This window comes from Mandrillus leucophaeus, unplaced genomic scaffold (assembly GCF_000951045.1).
Source record: "Mandrillus leucophaeus isolate KB7577 unplaced genomic scaffold, Mleu.le_1.0 Scaffold572, whole genome shotgun sequence".
Lineage (NCBI taxonomy): Eukaryota > Metazoa > Chordata > Mammalia > Primates > Cercopithecidae > Mandrillus > Mandrillus leucophaeus.
Window position 1 is genome coordinate 1,463,161 of NW_012106164.1, and position 15,283 is coordinate 1,478,443.

The 15,283-nt window shown below is 44.5% G+C and overlaps 1 protein-coding gene across 3 annotated transcripts in view; it reads right to left on the reverse strand.

The window, feature by feature from the left end:
• ZNF618 (zinc finger protein 618) overlaps window positions 1-15,283 on the reverse strand; it is an 84,702-nt gene that overhangs the window by 31,704 nt on the left and 37,715 nt on the right. For 2 of the 3 annotated variants that reach the window (XM_011998499.1, XM_011998498.1), the window contains 4 exons: window positions 13,946-14,035; window positions 13,011-13,046; window positions 12,836-12,913; window positions 4,913-5,002 (listed from right to left, as the gene is read on the reverse strand). In XM_011998499.1, coding sequence (XP_011853889.1) covers window positions 4,913-5,002; window positions 12,836-12,913; window positions 13,011-13,046; window positions 13,946-14,035 — 294 coding nt within the window. Of the gene's footprint in view, window positions 1-4,912; window positions 5,003-5,526; window positions 5,587-12,835; window positions 12,914-13,010; window positions 13,047-13,945; window positions 14,036-15,283 lie in introns of all 3 variants that reach the window. The other variant, XM_011998500.1, reaches the window with a different exon arrangement.

The following is a 15,283-nucleotide window of genomic DNA, read 5'->3' on the forward strand; positions in this document are numbered from 1 at the left end:
GAAAACGGTTGGGGGTGATGGGTATGTTAATTAGATTGTGGTGACCATTTCATGGGTGCATGCATAGGTCAAAACTTCTCAAACTGTACACTTTAAATAACAGGCACTTTATTGTATGACAATGTACTTCAATCAACATTTTTTTTAAAACTTCACCAGAAATATTCATTTTCTTAATTATGACCTTCGTTAACACACCACTGATTAAATATGGGGCATTCTGCTAATCCTAGGACTGTAGTTCCCTGCCCATGAGGAGACAGTTTTGGGAATGATATCAAAAGCAAGTAAAAACCTGAGGAATTTTAGCTAGAAGTGAGAGGAAAACATGTTTCTGAAAACACATTACTGTATAAACTAACCTTGGATCTTTAAGTAATTTAGATGCCTATGCAAGAACTTGATTGTGGGGTTATTCCGCAATGTATACATATGAAATAATCAAGTTATACACCTTAAATATATCCTATTAAAAAAAAACCAGAAGCTTCAAAGAAGGAAGTCATTTTATCTGACAAAGAATAATCATCCCCAGGTTATAACTTTCTTCAGTTCATTTTACAGTTTGACTTTCTGATATGCTTAATGTGTTTTAATAAAGTATAGGAATGGCGAATTTTTTTAAGTCTAGTAATTCACCAGTACTAACAAAAGAGAATATAAGAATCCATAGAATCACCTCAAAAGATGGAGGAAAAAAACATGCAACATCAATTTATAAGAAAAACTTTTAATAAACTATAAACCAGAGGTAACTAGATCAACTGATAAAGGACATCTATAAAAACCTACTTTAACATAATGCTTAACAATGAAAAACTGAACTCTGTGATTGGGAACATGGCAAAAATATTCACTGATTTCTTCTATTCAACATTGTACTGGAGGGACCTAATCAGAACAGTGAGGAAGAAAAAAAATAAAAAGAATACAGATTGGAAGGAAAGAAATAAAGCTGTCTTTATTTGTGGACGACATCAATATGTAAAAGAAAATCCTAAGAAATCTACAAAAAATCTATTAGAACTAATAAGTAAATTTAGCAAATTTGCAATATACAAATTCAACACATAAAGATTGATTTTTTAATATGCAATAGCACAGACAATTGGAAAATTAAATTTAAAAGTCACAGTAGTGTCACAAACCATAAAACACTTGGAGATACGGAATGAAATATGTGCAAGACTTCTCTGAAAAGTACAAACTGCTGCTGAGAGAAACTAAACAAGCCCTAAATACTTGGGGAAATATACCATGTTCATGGATTGGGAGACTCAATATTACTGTAATGATGGTTCTCCCCAAATCAATCTATAGATTCAATATAATCCCAAACAAACTCCAAGTTGCATTTTTTTGGCAGAAATTAGAGAAGACGCTAACATGAATATGGAAGAATAAAGTTCCTAGAATAGCCAAATAGTCTTAAAAAATAACAACGTTGAAAAATTAAGAGTAGCTGATTTGAGACTTACTAGAAAGCTTTCAGTAAGTAAGATCATGTGGAATAGGCATAAACAGACCAACGGAAGAGAAAAATACTTACACTTACACATTTAAATAACTTTCCACAAAAGTACCAGTGCAAAGGAATATGAAAAGATAATCCATTCAACACACGGTGTTGCAATAACCAGGTATCTGTATGGAATAAAATGAATCTCAACTCATACCACACATCATTTGAAAAATTAACTTGAAATATATCACAGACATAAATGAAAAAGCTAAAATTATAAGGCTTCTAAAAGATAATAAAGAGGATATCTTTACTATTTTGAGGTAGGCAAGGATATCCTTGAGGTAGAACCCAGAAAGCACTAACTACAGAAAAAAATGACAACCTGGACTTCATCAAAATGAAAGACATCTGTTCATCAAATGATGCTGTATGAAAATCAACTGGCATGCCAGAGACTAGGAGAAAAATCCATAATACATATATCTGACAAAGAACCCAGGCCTACTGGAATATATAAAGAACGCCTACAACTTAATAATAAAAAGACAAATAGCCCAACCAAAAAAATGGGCAGAAGACTTAAACAGACAATTTCCAAAGTAAAATATGCAAGTGGCCAATAAGCAAATATAAAGATGTTCAACATCATTAGTCATCAGGAAAATACAAATCAACACCATAGTGAGATTCCACTATCCCCTCACTAGAATAGCTGGAATTAAACAGACCAATGTCATAAAATGTTGGCAAGAACATGGAGCAAGTGGAACTCCCAGGCACAGTTGGTAGCAGTGAAAGATGCTATGGTCATTTTGGAAAATAGTTTGTCACTTATTAAAAAGTTAAACATACTATTCCCCATGACCCAGTAGTTCTACTCCTTGGGTATTTATCCAAAGAAATGAACACATACGCCCACAAAATCCTCATATAAGCATTTTCATAGCAGCTTTATTTGTAATAGCCTGAAGTTGGAAACAACCCAAATTAACTGGTGGCTAACAAATGGTATTTTCATACAATAGAACATTGCTCAGAAGTAAAAAAGCATGAACAACTGATACATACGATATGTTAAAATATGAATCTTAAAAACATTCTGCTGAGCAAAAGAAGTCAGACATAAAAGAATACAGATTCTACGACACTAATTCTAAGAAATTCTTCTACAGTGAGCCTATGTCCTTATAGGGACACTCACTAGACCCAGGGAATCAAGTCCTAGCCCTGGAAACCTACCTGATGAAGCCCTCAAATCCACCTCTGCCTCCACAAGGAGTCCACTGGCACACAAATCTCTAGAACCAGACAGAGGCCACTGCAGGAGCTATCTCTTGGTCAGCCTTGGATAAATAATTCTCTGTTGAATCCAGGCTAAACCTCTCATGCCATATTTTAAACACAGATGACCCCTGAGTTCCCAGACTTCAGTAGGTAACAGAGAGATTCAGTCAACAAGCAGATACAGAAAGAAAGAGAGTTCATAACAGAAAGCAAAAGAAAATGAGGAAGAGAGAAAGAAAAGTAGACAGCCCTTCAGGAGAGATGCACCAGGCTGTCAGGGTGGTGCATCTCTTAGGAGGCAAGAGACACACCCCTTTCTGTTGTACCATCTGACATGCGATGTAGGATTGCTTCATGGTTGAGTATGGGCCTAGAGCTTGCCTGCTGGAATTCAAAGCCAAGTTCCCCATCTTACTACCTCCATGGCCTTACTCAACTTGCCCCAGGAAGCACTGAAGATAGTCTCCAAAGGCTGAACCCAAGGTTATAGTCTGCCCTTGTAGCTAACACCTCACTGAAAGTGCATTCTGGGTAGCATCCAGTCTGGGCACCAGGCTGCTTCACTGGAGAACACAGACATGGCTGCCCTGTACCTGCTGATGGAAAGCTGGATCCCCAGAGGGGCGCAGGCCATGGTGTTCAAGCCCGACCATAGTCCTGCTGTCTGGGCATCAGCACCACAAGTAGGTCAACTGGACAGTCGGGGCCTACCCAGTGGAATCCTGAATCCTCTCTCCCCACACAACATCTGGCTCTACGGTGGGTACTGAAAGATCCATACAGCCCATGTTGGGAGGTGGAATGAATTCTTCTAGTGGGGCCATAGCAGGTACCTCATGTCAGAGATGTCTATAATCCAGATCCTGGGCTCAAAAGACCTTAAAGAGCTTTCACAGATGGGAAACTGGAGCCCACAGAAGGAGAGCAATAGGCACAAGGTCACAGAGCAGTGAGGGGCAAGCAAGGATGAGAATCTCAGCCCAGTGCTCGACTTTGGGACTGGAGTTCTCGCCCACGGGGAGACACCTCAGCCCCTGCCACTCTGCCCAGAGGGGAGGAATTCCTGGGGAAGCTACCTGCACCATCCTCCAGGCTCTGAATACTTCTCCCTCCCTATCCGATACCCTTGGTATGCCAACAGCAGGGCTTCACGAAGGACTCAGGCCTTCCCAGACTATAAGCGGCTTCAGCCCCCAGTGACCTTCTGTAAACCCTCCTTCTCTGTTTGGACCTAAGTTTTCCCATCCACAGAATGGGGAGTGGTATCCCCACAGCTCTGCTGTGAGAAACAAAACCAGTAACACTCCCCAAAACGTTGCTAAACATCCAGCCCTTCTGCCCTGAGACTGCACAAGCCCCGCCCCCATCAGACTTTGGTTTCCGCACCTGTACATGAAGGGGAAGGGAGGCTGATGGGCCCCCTAGCTCATACACTCGGGGATCCAAGGATGGTGACCCCTCTAATATCCAGAAAAGGAGGTGGGAAATCAGCAAGGTAGGCTCATGGGCACCAGGAGGATAGAAGGCCAGGATGTCCCTGTGGGAAGGGCCCTTAGAGCTCTTTCCTTTCCTGGTCAGAGTGGGAGATAGTGGTCCAGGGTCGGGATGGGGCCTGCCCCGCGTCACAAGCAGGCCTGGGACTCAGCTGGGATTAACAGCCAGGGCTTGACTCCCAGCTCAGGGTTCCTGCCACCTCCTTAGCTTCCTACCATCAAGGCCAAGAGGGAGCTTTCCTGTCCAGTTAACCATGCCCCTAGCCTGGGCTCCCTCCTGCATCTGTTCAGACTGAAGCTGTATCACGGGGCACTGGCTTTGGGAGTGAAGATTCATAAACCTCGTGATGTGGGGGCATCTAGAAGAGGGCCACAGCAGGACTTGGAGAAGTGATGTCCACCCTCCTCACCCCAATCACGTGGGCACAGGACTCTGAGTCCACTGAGGGAGGGCTCAGACGCTGCTCTGGCTTAAGAGGGGGACTTCTTAGCTATGCCAGCTACTGTAGACAGGTGGCCCTAGGTCAGACTTAACACCTAAAGACTGACCCAGAACTGAGCTCACCTTGCTTTCACCATTTCCTAGCCAAATTCCAGAGGCCTGGCCAACGGTTGGCCCACCCTGTCCCCAGCCCCCCAATCCCCATCCCCACCGGGAGGAGGTACTCACTGATGGGGGCGTGTAAGGCCACATGCTCCTGGTAGGGAGTGTAGTACTTGTACTGTTTCCCGCAGAATTCACAGGTGTAATTGCCAGTTTCTGTCCAGGAAGGAAACGAAGGTGTAAGAATGGGCAACTGGCCCCCACCAAGAAACATCAGCGTGCTCCCACCCCCCAAAAAAACTCCTCCCCATTCTGGGACCATCAACTGGAATCAATTCTGACTCTGGAGTTAGAAGACCCCTATTCCAGTCCCAGCTCAGACATTTTGAGCTGGGTAACCTCGGGCAAGTCTCTTAACCTCTCTGTGCCTCAGTTTTCGTATCTATAAAACAGAGGTCATAATAGGACCACCTTGTAGGATTGCTGTGAGGATTAAATTTAGATGGCAAGTGCTTAGAACAGTACCTGGCACATTGCTCCACCCCAGCCCCGGTGCTCAAGAAATGTGCTGACCTCCAACACCAACCTCTTCATCAGCCCCTCTACAAGCCCTGCCCTCTGCAGTGGCCACACCCAGGGTCCCCTCATCTCCAGAACCTTCCCTACCCCCAAGCACCCCCCACCCACTGGCAGCAGGGGTCACTTCTTCCTCTCAAGTCCCACCCGACTTTTATCTTTACCTCTCTTTTGGCACTGCCTAACTTCTTTCTTCTTAAAAATGTCTGATGTAATATTGTTCACTGGGGGAAAATTATAAAATACTGATAAATACAAATACAAAATAAAAACTAAAGAGAAATTTCAATCATCTGTAAACCCCAAAGAGCAGCATCTACCCCCTTGGGGGAGGGTGCCCTGGCCCCCACTCTTCATTCTGTCTCATCTGGGGTGTGCTTCTCTCACTGATACCACCTGCCTGGCTCCTGTGAGCCCTGAATTAGCCAGTCCTGATCAATATCCTCTTTGTAATCTGGTGTATTCAATCGACATTACTTTGTGGACATCTTGCCCAATCAATAAATATTGATCTCTACTGCATTTATTGGCTGCATGGTTCCCCCTGGACTTTGGAATTTGCTGAGCCAGTCCTCTATACCAAGGAACATTGTGATTGTTTCAAAATTTTTTCCCTATTTAAAAAAAAATGTTGTGACTCATGTTTTTATAGAAAATTTTCCACATTTACCCATTAATTTGACACATTATCACAAAACAAAGGCTATTCCATATAATCTTTGCACATTATTTCCTGGGGAAATATTCAAGAGAGGGAAAGGGTATGTATTTTTAAGACCTTTGATAACCATAGCACCATCATCCCAATCAGAAAGGTGTGAAAATGACCGTTTATGCACACTACAGCCAGCATTAAGTATTATCATCTTCTTAAATTCTGTCTATCTGATAAGAACTATATTACACTGCTGATTTTATTTTCCATTTCTTTGATTTCTAAGGAAATTGATTATTTTTCATGTTTAATTAACTATTGTTTTCCTTTTGTGAGTTTCCTTTTGTGTTTACAGCCAGCATTTCTACAGGTATATTGACATTTATGAAATCACTAAACTCTTTGTAGATTAAGGATATTAACATTTTGTTATACATGTTAAAATTAATTTTTTCTTAATTGGTCTATTAGTCTGTTTATGGTTTTTCTCTCCCGCTATAGAATTTTTAGTAGTTAAATACTTTTTGTAACTGATTCATAAACACTGGAAACAGTTATTTGCTCTTTGCAGGATTCACAGTTATTAGATCAACTGTATTAAATATATTATTTAAATTCTATACAACCTTATTTGTCTACTTGCTCTGTCAAGGACTAAATATTGTGATAAATCTTTCTACTTCACTGTATTTCTAAATTTATTTTGTATATTTGGAAACAATGTTGTTTGATACCTAAAGGTTCATGGGATCAAAATCTTCACTGTGAACTGTATTTAGTAACATAAAACTATTTTCCAACACAGTGCTTCTCAAAGTGCGGTCCCTGGACCAGCAACATCAGTATCACCTGGGAACCTGTTAGAAATGCAAATTCTTAGGAACCACCTAAGACCTACTGAAAAAAAAAAAGTTATAGGTGCTGGGTCCAGCAATCTGTGTTTTAACAAGCCCTCCAGAAAATTCTGATGCATGGGAAAATTTAAGAACTCATGCTGTAACATTTAATTATTCCATTTTATTAGTTTGTGTGGCATAATTTGATAATTAATTTGTCAGATCCTGATTTCTATTTGTTTACATGTACGTAAAGACATGTCCCAACATTTTCTCGTACTGTCATTCGTTAAACAGGTACTGTGCTAAGTGCTGGCACAAAATGCTAAGCAAAACAGGCAAAGTTCCTGCCTTCAAGGAGTTTACAGTCTAACAAAAGGAGATTAAAAAAAATTAAAGAGTCACTCAAATTTAAAACTCCATCCACAGTAAGTGCTCTCAAGGAGACATATGCAGTGCTATAAAAACCCATGATAGGGAATTTAATCTAGTTCTGGAAGTAGGAAAGAGAAGCTCAAGTGCAGAGTAAAGATAAGGAATTAACCTTGTCTCTAATGTCTCTAATAAACCATTAACAATTGGATTATTTTAAATCAACCTGACAAGCTTTGCCTTCTAATAAAGGAGATTATGCCATTTGCTTTTATTGCTATAATTGATTTGGTTTTACAATCATGCTCCACTCTTTCTGATTGCTGCCTTAATTCCCAGTTGTTTTATATATGAACTCTTTATTTTTCCATTATTCTCCAATATTCCATTATTTTCCAATATTGTCTATTGTTTTAGATAATTAGTACATAAGATGTATTTCTCTAATTGTTAATAGTCAAGTGGCAAATGACATTTTTCAGTCTGTCACCATTGAGAAAGGTAGTTTAACCCAGTGTTTCTCAAACTTTAGCACATCAAAGAATCATCTAGAAAGACTGTCACAACATAGATTGCTGGGTTCCACCCCAGAAGTTTTCATCCTGTAGGTCTGGAGTAGGGCCTAAGAATATACATTTCTAATAAGCTTCCAGGAATGCTGATTTGCTGGTCTGGAGTCACACTATGAACAGGAAGGCTTAACCTACTTTACTGTAGCCCTCACCAATTCCTCCTTCCTTTAAAAAAAAAAAAAACCCTCATTTTAAATATTTTAGAATAACGTGCCTTCTGCAATTTTATAATCGGATTTGGAACATTTTAAACTAACTTCTAGTTTATCTTGTTTTACTACTCACAGTTCCTCTTATACTATGAATTTCTCACAATTGAGTCTTTAAATGTATTCTATGACTTAGTTCATCAGAGTATATCTTCAAATAATTTTGTGAAGATGGGTACATAGAAAAAAAAGTATGTTTTTAAGCCCTTGCTTTTCTCTTTAGACACAAACCACAGTTTGTCTAGATATAAAATTCTTAGATTACAACCTTTTCCCTTCAAATCTGATCCATTATCTTCTAAGATTTAGTACTGCAGAGATGTCTAAGGCAAGTCCACCTTGAATTCATGTATAGGTAACTTGCTTTTTTATGCCTGAATGCTTATATAGGTTTTTTTTTCCTTTATAGTTTTAAAAAGTCACTGAGATCTACGTAGGTTCAGGTCTCTTTATACCGAATCTATCTGACGCATGATAAGCCTATTAAATCTGCATATACAGGTCTTCCTTTAGCTGAGCAAATTTTTCTTCTATTAGATCTTAGGAGCACTGTTTCTGGACACTGGTACTATAATATCAATTATCTGAAACTGGCTCCCTGTTCTGTTTATCATATTTTCCTCTCATCCTCTCATTATCTTCATCTGTTCAAGTTCATCCTTCACATCACTAATTCCAATTTTGCAGATAAACTCGGTTCTTTACTTCATAGAATGTAGTTTTTAATTCTGTTATTACATTTTCTGCTTTCCTGAAATCCTTCCTCGTCTTACTCCTCTCTCTTTGCCTTCTTATTCTGTTGCTTTTTCACCATACAACTCCGGCTCCTTTTTCATAGGGGTCATGCTATGGACCGAACTGTGCCCTCATCCTCAAATTCATACTTTGAAACTCTAACTCCTAATATGATGGCATGTAGAGATGGGGCCTTTGGGAGGTAAGCAAGGTTAGATGAGGTCATAAGGGTAGGGTCCTCATCATGGGATTAGTGCCCTTATTAGAAGACAAGCCAGAAAGCTTGCTCTCTCTCTCTTTCACCATCATGTCCAGATATATGGTGGCCACCTGCAAGCCAGGAGGAGAGCCCTCAACAGAAGCCTGCCATGCTGGCACCTTGATCTCAGGCTTTCCAGCTTCCAGAACTGTAAGAGATAAATTGTTCAGACCACCCAGTCCACAATATGTTGTTGTGGCAGCCTAAGTAGACTTGTAAGACAGGTCACATTTTCTTATAAGAGATGGACGTTGTCAAACAGAATGGTCTTCTAGATTTTGTGGTAGATCATTTTCAGAGGTGTGCTCTTCTCCGAGTCTCTTAAATTCTCTTTTTCTTGTTATATGGAATTTACATAGTTCTCTCATTTTTTTTTTTAACTATTCAAGTGACTCTTCCTTATTCAGGCATAAAAATCAAGTAACCCATACGTGACTCCAGACTTACTCTGTTTCAACAGACCACACAAATGAGTTTTCCTTGATTCTCCCTCTGCCCATTATCATGGAAGTAATTCTTGGATCTGCAGATGAAGAGCAAGTTAACCCACAAGGCTTCTTGGACCAACTCTCCCTTTTCTAGCAGGATTCTCTGCTCTGTCATTGCCTGGGCTTCTTCCAACCTAAGTACTTAATTCTCTAATGTGCTCAGCTGATGCTGATGTGAAAGGTGTACTTCCCAGCACTCACTCCTGCCGGGGTGTTTCTTCTTCCTCTGACTACAGAGCTTTACTCGGGCAATCAGTCCCTTCAGAATACGTGGTGCCTCTACTGGCTAATCATTTTTAGCGTTCTGTGGCATTGGCCTGCTTATACGTAGCAGGAGCTGAAGAAGCAACATTTTTGTCTCACAGGCAGCTCCTGAGTGGCAGCAAGGGATGGTCTCACACCACGCCAGCAATCTCAGCTCCATTCAGTCCAGCTGGGAGTACGCTGGCAGCCAGACCCAGTCTGATATTCTCAATGCAATTCTACACTCCTAATAATTTGTGGTAATTCCTCCCAGGTCCTTGCACTGGCTGTCCGTCAGACTTAGTTACAGATACAGAGAACACGCTTCATCTTGTTCTGCATCTTCCTGGGTAATTAACAGGTACCACTTATTTAATGCTTTGCACGCATGTGTAAGGACTACGCTAATTCTTTTACAATTATAATCTCATCTAAGCCCCAAGACAATCCTGAAAGGTGGGTTTTATTGTCATCAGCCCATTTAGAGGTAGAGAAACTATGGATTAGACAGATTAGAAAACTGGTAGGACATCATGCAGCTATTAAGGGTCGAGCTGGGAGTCCTGTTTGGGTTGGTTCTAAAACTCTTGCCCTTGACTCTTTCTTAGTAACATGTCTCACTTACTACACCTTGGATATGAGCCAGGTGTTCGGCGAGACATTCTATGTGTGTGTGCTCCAACAGCACTGAAAAATTCAGAGATATGCTTGTTCCCAACTTATGGGACGCTCACAAGGGGTAAGGAGCTAGTAAGCTGGTGACGACAGCATTCAAACCCAGGCTTGTCTGATTTCAAAGCCCATTTTCCTAAGGATAATGATACGGTTGGAAGAGCAGCAGTACACTGGGACCACTGCCAGATCCTGCATAGATACTGAACGGGGAGGTCACAGATCCTCTGTTCCTGTCCTATATCTGTCTATGAATGTCTCTCCCACCAGACTATGAATTCTTTTGAATTCTTTTTTGAGATGGAGTCTTGCTCTGTCACCAGGCTGGAGTTCAGTGGTGCGATCTTGGCTCAAGATCTACCTCCCGGGCTCAAGCGATTCTCCTGCCTCAGCCTCCTGAGTAGCTGGAACTACAGGCGCTCACCACTATGCCCGGCTAATATTTTGTATTTTAGTAGAGACAGGGTTTCACCATGTTGGCCAGGATGGTCTCCATCTCCTGACCTTGTGATTCACCCGCCTTGGCCTTCCAAAGTGCTGGGATTACAGGTGAGAGCCACCGCGCCCAGCCTGAATTCTTTTGAATGCTGCAAATATGCCTGATTCACTTTTGTGTTTCCCCTGCAGGGTCTAACTTCCTGTATTTGAGCGCTGAGGGTTTCGTCATATGGTTTTTTTTTTTTTTTTTTGAGACGGACTCTCACTCTGTCACCTAGGCTGGAGTGCAGTGGCGTGATCTCAGTTCAATGCAACCTCCGCCTCCCGGGTTCAAGTGATTCTCCTGCCTCAGCATCCCAAGTAGCTGGGGTTACAGGCATGCATAACCACACCTGGCTAATTTTAGTAGCAACGGGGTTTTGCCATATTGGCCAGGCTGGTCTTGAACTCCCAACCTCAGGTGATCCGCCCATCTTGGCCTTCCAAAGTGCTGGGACTACAGGTGTGAGCCACCGTGCCCGGCCATATTCTTCATCTTTAAGATGATTTTTATGCTCCTGTTTATCGAGTGTTTACTATGCATATGACAAGCACTGTGCTAACCACTTTATAGACATGATCTCATCTTCAGTTTCCTGAACGCTTTCAGAAGAGTTAAGAAGAAAGCAAAGAATCATCCCATGACCACATGGACAAGGGATGAGGAAGAAAAAGCATTTGGGGGAAGGGGGAGGGGACACACCCAACCCCTTCCAAGAGCTGGGATCAAGTTCTGCCTGAGGAAATGTATCCAACTTAGTGTTTCAGCTCCTCTGATTTTCCTTCACTCAGATATCCTCATCTGCTCGTTCTGTTTTTGTGTATATTTTTACAAGCTGCTTTAGATCCTTATTGGAAGGAAGCAGAGACCATAAAGGTCTGTTCTTGCTGGGTAGTAAGTGAGGTACAGAAAACAAAGAGATAAATAGCAGGTATGGCAATTCCTGAACGGCTGGAAAGGCCAAGTCTCACTCACTTGTGGTCCCCCAGCACCTGCCCTAGGCTGGCCACCCGGTCCCTCCCAATCCATCTTCCTCCCAGCAGCAAAATCAGGCTTCCTAAAATGCAAATCGGATCAAGTCCCTTCTCCACTTAGTAAACTCTCTGGCTCATTCACCTGAGGATGCTGCCTGCTAGCATTCAAGGCTCTGTAAGACCTGAAGCCATCGATTTCTGGGATCAGCAGGGCTCTCCTGCCTTCACATGGGATGCCGGGGCTCATCCCCTACCCTCGTCCCCACCCGAAAGCTTCCAGCATTCCCTCAGGCCTCCCACAACTCCCTGCAAGCTGTGTTGTAACTGTTCAATGATCTGCTGTCCCCACCCCCAAAGCCCCATCTGAACTACCCAAGGGCAGGACTACATGTGTCCTGCTCCCTGCTGTGTGCCCACAACACTCAATACAAGTTTATCGAAAACAGGCCAGACATGTGTGTGGCTCCTGCCCTCAGGGCGTGTCCTGGGACAGAGACAGAGTATCTGCCTGTGGTTGCCCTGGATAGCTCATTCGCTGAGAGGCCCCTTCAGGTGACTATGACGTGTTATTTTCTGAGCACCTACTATGTACCAGGCACTGTGCTAACAAGTGGTTCACATCCAGGATCTCATTTAATCCCCCAACAAACCTGTGGGGAAATGTCATCCTCACTCGACGGGTGGGGAGGCTGAGGTTCAGGATGGCTAACAGACCATGAGGACACCAAGCCTGTAAGCAGTAGCGCCAGGACTCAGTCCCATCCTGGCTGCCTTCACTGCTCTGACCTTGACCCTGTGCTGCCCTGCTGCTCCTCAAAAGCTCCAGTCCTAACACTGACTGGCCCAACTGACAGGTGGGCACCATTGCTGCTGTTAAGTGATGCCACCCACTGCTACCCCTGCCCTAGCAGTGAGACTGAGCCCTGCCTCCCTTGGCCAGCCCCCACCCAGCCCTTGTCCCCAGAGGGAATCCCGCATACTTGGCCCGATTTTCTGGAATGGCTCCGGGGGCTCCTCCTTCACCTCGTCAGTGGCCACGACACCTTGGTCGAAAGGGTCTGTGGGAGAACATATGGCCCTCAGCAACCTGGTCCCCCAGGTCTCAGGAGCCCAGCCGGGGACAGGGGAGGTGATGAGCAGCCCCCAAGGACTTACCTGCCCGGTTCTCGGGGGCCCCTTCCACACTAAATACTGTGCCCGGGCGGGAGGCAGCAGCCGCAGAAGGAAAGAAGCAAACAGGAGCCCTGTTAGTCCCTGCCCAGAGCAGCCTCTGCCGCCGCTCCCAGCCCCTACCCCCATGGGTTTGCCTTGGGGCCCAGGTGGGCTGCCCTGGCCACTGTGGAAGCCCCCCAAAACCAGGACAACACAAGGATACATCCCAACCAGGACACAGCCTGGGCCTCAATCCCTCGTCCTCACTAGGATGGACACCCACCCATGGTGCAGGCAGACAGTTTGCCTGGATCTGTTTCTGATTGCCAGCATGGCTTCAAGGGGCCAGGGCAGGAGAAAAGAGGAAGAGATCAGGAGGAGAGAGAAAGAGGAGGTGAGAAAACGGACGGGCTAGTGGTAACAGGTGGCGGGCCTGGTTGTCACAGCTTGAGATGGGCTGAGGGTGTGGGGCTAGACGGGGAACCCCTAAGGCCCTTCCAAGGTCTAAGACCCTCTTTCTAGGATTTTTAAGACTCAAAAATGTGTTAACTGTATTGTTCTAATTTCTAATTGTCTAATCTAAGATGCTAAAAGGCCATCATTCGTTTTTTAAAACCGGTTTAATTTCATCAGAACATAAAAATGCTCAATATGAAACTATAAAATGACTCGATATGAAATTCCAATATTCGACTAATTTTGACCTATAAAAATGGCAATTTCACTTGGGTTAACCTAAATAGAAGTCATGTGGAGTATGAGGGTGACGTTCCCGGCCCCAGAATCCTCCAGGGCTGGTCATCCCCCTCGTGGTTCTGGCTACTGCCTGGCCTTTTTCTGGGTAAGAGGGAGGAGGGAGGCGGGGAGGGCTGGAGGCTGGAGTCTCTGAGGAAGGGCGTTTCTTGGCATGGCTCCAGGGAGTGAGGGGCCTGACTCACCATCCACTGCGTGCAGGTCTCGGTGCTCTTGGAAACAGCTGTAGTATTTGTACTTCTTCCCGCAGATGTCACACGTGTACCTGAAATTGTCTGCATGGGATGAAAACATACACCTGGTTGGTTACCAGGGCTTCAGTCATGTGGGGTGGGGTTTTTCTGGCCAGATCATCTCAGAAACCAAAGACGAAACTAGCCCAGTCTGGCCCCAACTGAATGACCCCATGGAGAATCAGTTCCTGAGCCAGTCTGTACCTTGGCACTGCCCAAGTCTTCTACACCACGGAAGGGCATGGCACCGCCTACCCTCTGGAACACCCAGCTTCTCCTCTCCAATATGCAGGAGGGTGAAGCTCCTGCCTCAGTGCTGGCCCCACCCTCCACCCCAAGCCAGCCTTGTATTGCCTCCTGGGTCCACAGGATGTAGGCTGGGGTGTCAGGGGTCGTCTGTGGAGATCCAGACCACACAAGGTGACTGGGAGCCCAGAAGTGACTCCAAAACCAACCCCCAAACCTGCCCTAGGTGAGCTGAGTTCCTTGCGGCCTGGTTCCCAAATGGTCTGGCACACCCTTTGCAGAAGCTCTGTGAGAATAACAATCACTGCAGCGCCCATGCCCAGGTGCTACAGCAACCAGGGCAGCAGGCCAGGCTCTTCCCCTCCATCTCCTCCGTTCTTGCCACAGAGGGAGGAAGCTGTCTCTCATTTTACACACGAGGAAACTGAGGATCAGAAGGGACATGCCCCAAGGGCACAGCCGGGAGGGCCTGTGATAAGCAGCCTTGGGGATAGCACCCAGGGCTCCTTGCCTCTTGATGCTCATGCCCTACATCACCCCTTCCCTGTGAGTCTGGGCTAGACCTGGTAACTGACTTCTAATGAACAGAATGCAGTGAAAGTGACTGCATATCACTTCTGAGGGTAGTTTACAAAAGACCGATTTCTGTTTCAAGCATACCTTCTCTCTCTGGCTCATACCTGCTGGCCTCTGGGTTGTGAGCTGCCATGAGAGGATGAAGTGAGGGGTCAGGGCCAGCTAGCCACGGAGGCTGGGTAGAGACAAGCAAGTGGACAGGTGGCAGCAGATGGTGGGCAGCGTGAGAGAGATCCCACGAGAGACCTAGGTGACCAGGAGCTGAGGGCAGTCTCTGGTGAACAGCCCGTGAGGCCCTCAGTCTAAGGGCTTGGGAAGGACAGACCCTAGTAGGGTTGTTAACCTGCTAACAACCACGCGAGTGAGTTTAAAAGCAGCTCTTTCTCCAGTCAAGCCTTGAGATGAGACCACAGCCCTGGCCAAGTCCTTGCCTGAAGCCAGGAAAAGACCCAGCACCAGAGGACCCAG